Source organism: Tupaia chinensis, unplaced genomic scaffold (genome assembly GCF_000334495.1).
Source record: "Tupaia chinensis unplaced genomic scaffold, TupChi_1.0 Scaffold144472_1, whole genome shotgun sequence".
Taxonomy (NCBI): Eukaryota; Metazoa; Chordata; class Mammalia; order Scandentia; family Tupaiidae; genus Tupaia; species Tupaia belangeri.
In genome coordinates this window covers 624,615-627,214 of record NW_006204331.1, presented here as the reverse complement: position 1 = coordinate 627,214, position 2,600 = coordinate 624,615, and the positions used below count along the sequence as shown (strand labels likewise).

The following is a 2,600-nucleotide window of genomic DNA, read 5'->3' as shown; positions in this document are numbered from 1 at the left end:
CTGGTAGGGTGGGCAGAGGGGCTGTGCAGGGGTGTGGGCTGAGGCTGGGCTGGCCCGCAGACTGGCCTGCTGCCTTGGTCGCCTGCTCTGTCCAGGGATCTGACGGCTGGGCTGGGGGGTCGAGGGGAAGTCAGGGCTGGGCTGGACCTGGTCATGGGGGGCTCTGTTTCTCTGACCCCTTTCCAGGAGGTTTCTTCCCCAAGGCCTCCCTGGTGCTGGGGAGCTGAGCAGGGGTGGGGTGAGGGGCTCAGCTTCTCTGAGGGCCTGAAGCGAAGCTCACCTGAATAGCCTGGTGTCGGTGTGGGCGGGCCACACCCTGCTCCCCAGATCCTGGCCTGGCACCTGCAGCAGGAACCCTGGAGCCCCCAGGGCCCTAGAGCAGTGGTGGCTGGGCAGCCATGGTGGTCTCCGCCCCTGCCCAGATGCCATGGTTCAAGGGCTGGAAGGTGGAGCGGAAGGAGGGGAATGCGAGCGGCGTGTCCCTGCTGGAGGCCCTGGACACAATCCTGCCCCCGACGCGCCCCACGGACAAGCCCCTGCGTCTGCCGCTGCAGGACGTATACAAGATCGGCGGTGAGTGAGGGCCCAGCTCACACCTGCCACTGCACTGCAGGCACTGGCCACGGGGTCTCGGGGGCCAGGTCACCTGTCTCTGCCGTGCCATAATGCCACACTAGCCTCCGTCACTGCCCCACCCCAGAAAAGGTCCGTGAGAAGGGCTGGCGCACTGTGACCCATCAGGGACTATGCCGTGCGGGCAGGCCACCTGTCCGTGGCAGGAGCTTGCAGCAAATGGCCACGCCTCTCAGTGCTCAGCCTTGGGGCCAGGTAGGGGTCTCTGAGAGGAGAGGTCCTGCAGTGGTCCTGTCGCGGGACAGCCAGGGCTCACCCACCATCACCATGCCTGCCCGCCTTCCGATGCTGTTCCCTGAGGTCCTGTCGCTGGCCTCTCTGTCCCAGCCTCCCCTCACACCCCTCTCCTCTCGACCAGGCATTGGCACAGTGCCCGTGGGCCGAGTGGAGACGGGCATCCTCCGGCCGGGCATGGTGGTGACCTTTGCGCCGGTGAACATCACCACCGAGGTGAAGTCAGTGGAGATGCACCACGAGGCCCTGAGCGAGGCCCTGCCGGGTGACAACGTGGGCTTCAATGTGAAGAACGTGTCGGTCAAGGACATCCGCCGTGGCAACGTGTGTGGAGACAGCAAGTCCGACCCACCGCAGGAGGCTGCCCAGTTTACCTCCCAGGTGGGCTCTGCACAGGGGCTGTCCTTGGCGAGGTCTGCCTGGTGCCCAGTGCCACAGCATTACTGGCTCCAGGCTCTGCAGCCAGTCCACCTGGAAGGCTCACTTCTGCTGGGAGACGTTTTCCCACACACAGCCTCCGTCTCCGCTGACACTCCGGTGTCCACCCACCTTGGTGCTCACATCTTTGCAGGACAATGACTTTTTTTCTTTTTTTGGAGAGGTTTTTTGCTATAGGGCACATGCGCTCGCCAGAAAGAGAGAGACAGAGGGATAGAAAGCAAGAAATCACCCCCCAGGGGGGATGGCCGTGCCATAATCCCTTCTCCTCTCAGGATCGGGCACGCACACACGTGCCTGGTGTGAGTTTAAGCCACCGGGTCCGGGACTCGAACCATGGTTGACTACATGGGAGTCCAGTGACATAGCCATTACGTTAACTGCTGGTCCCCATGACAATGATTTTTTTTTTGGAGAGGTTTTTCACTATAGGTCGCGTGCACTCGCCAGACAGACAGAGAGAGAGACAGAGAGATAGAAAGCAAGAAATCACCCCACCTCCCAGGGGAGATGGCCATGCTGCAATCCCTTCTCCTCCATTCTCCTCTTGGGATCTTGGGCACGCACGCACATGCGCCCGGCGTGAGTTTAAAGCCACCGGGTCCAGGACGCAAACCGTGGTCGACTACGTGGGAGTCCAGCGACATAGCCATTACACTAACTGCTGGTTACCCCTGACAATAATTTTTAAAGGCAGCTTTAGGGGCCAGCTGGTGGCATGGTGGTTAAGGCCCCTAAATTCCACAGGGCCTCCAGGGGTCTGTGTGTGCATGTCCAAAACCCTGAGGAGGGTGAAGGGGTGGCGGTCAGCCACACACACCCGTGATTCCTCATCTTCCCTCTCTCCTGTCTCTGGTGACCACACATGCACTAGTACAAAAACTGAAAAAAACGGTGGGAAGCAATGCCTTGGTTGGGAGTAACGGAAGTGCATCGCAGAGATCTGACCTGCCACCCACCTTAGCTCTGCCCAGGTCTGGGGGCCAGCGCTCAGCCTGGGCCCTCCAGGGGCCCTGAGCCGTTGTGGGCGTGGGCGTGGCTGACGGCCACGTGGCTTCTGCCCGCAGGTCATCATCCTGAACCACCCGGGGCAGATCAGCGCGGGCTACTCGCCAGTCATCGACTGCCACACGGCGCACATCGCCTGCAAGTTCGCGGAGCTGAAGGAGAAGATCGACCGGCGCTCGGGCAAGAAGCTGGAGGACAACCCCAAGTCCCTGAAGTCCGGCGACGCGGCCATCGTGGAGATGGTTCCGGGAAAGCCCATGTGCGTGGAGAGCTTCTCCCAGTACCCG

General features: G+C 61.7%; 1 protein-coding gene across 1 annotated transcript in view; it reads left to right on the top strand.

The window, feature by feature from the left end:
- Positions 1 to 2,600, top strand: part of EEF1A2 (eukaryotic translation elongation factor 1 alpha 2) — a gene marked incomplete at its 3' end in the record, with an annotated part of 7,456 nt that extends 4,856 nt beyond the window's left edge. Inside the window, exons 5-7 of the mRNA XM_006167115.3 lie at positions 423 to 573; positions 992 to 1,248; positions 2,373 to 2,600. Of these exons, the coding sequence (XP_006167177.1) occupies positions 423 to 573; positions 992 to 1,248; positions 2,373 to 2,600 (636 nt within the window). The remainder of the gene's footprint in view (positions 1 to 422; positions 574 to 991; positions 1,249 to 2,372) is intronic.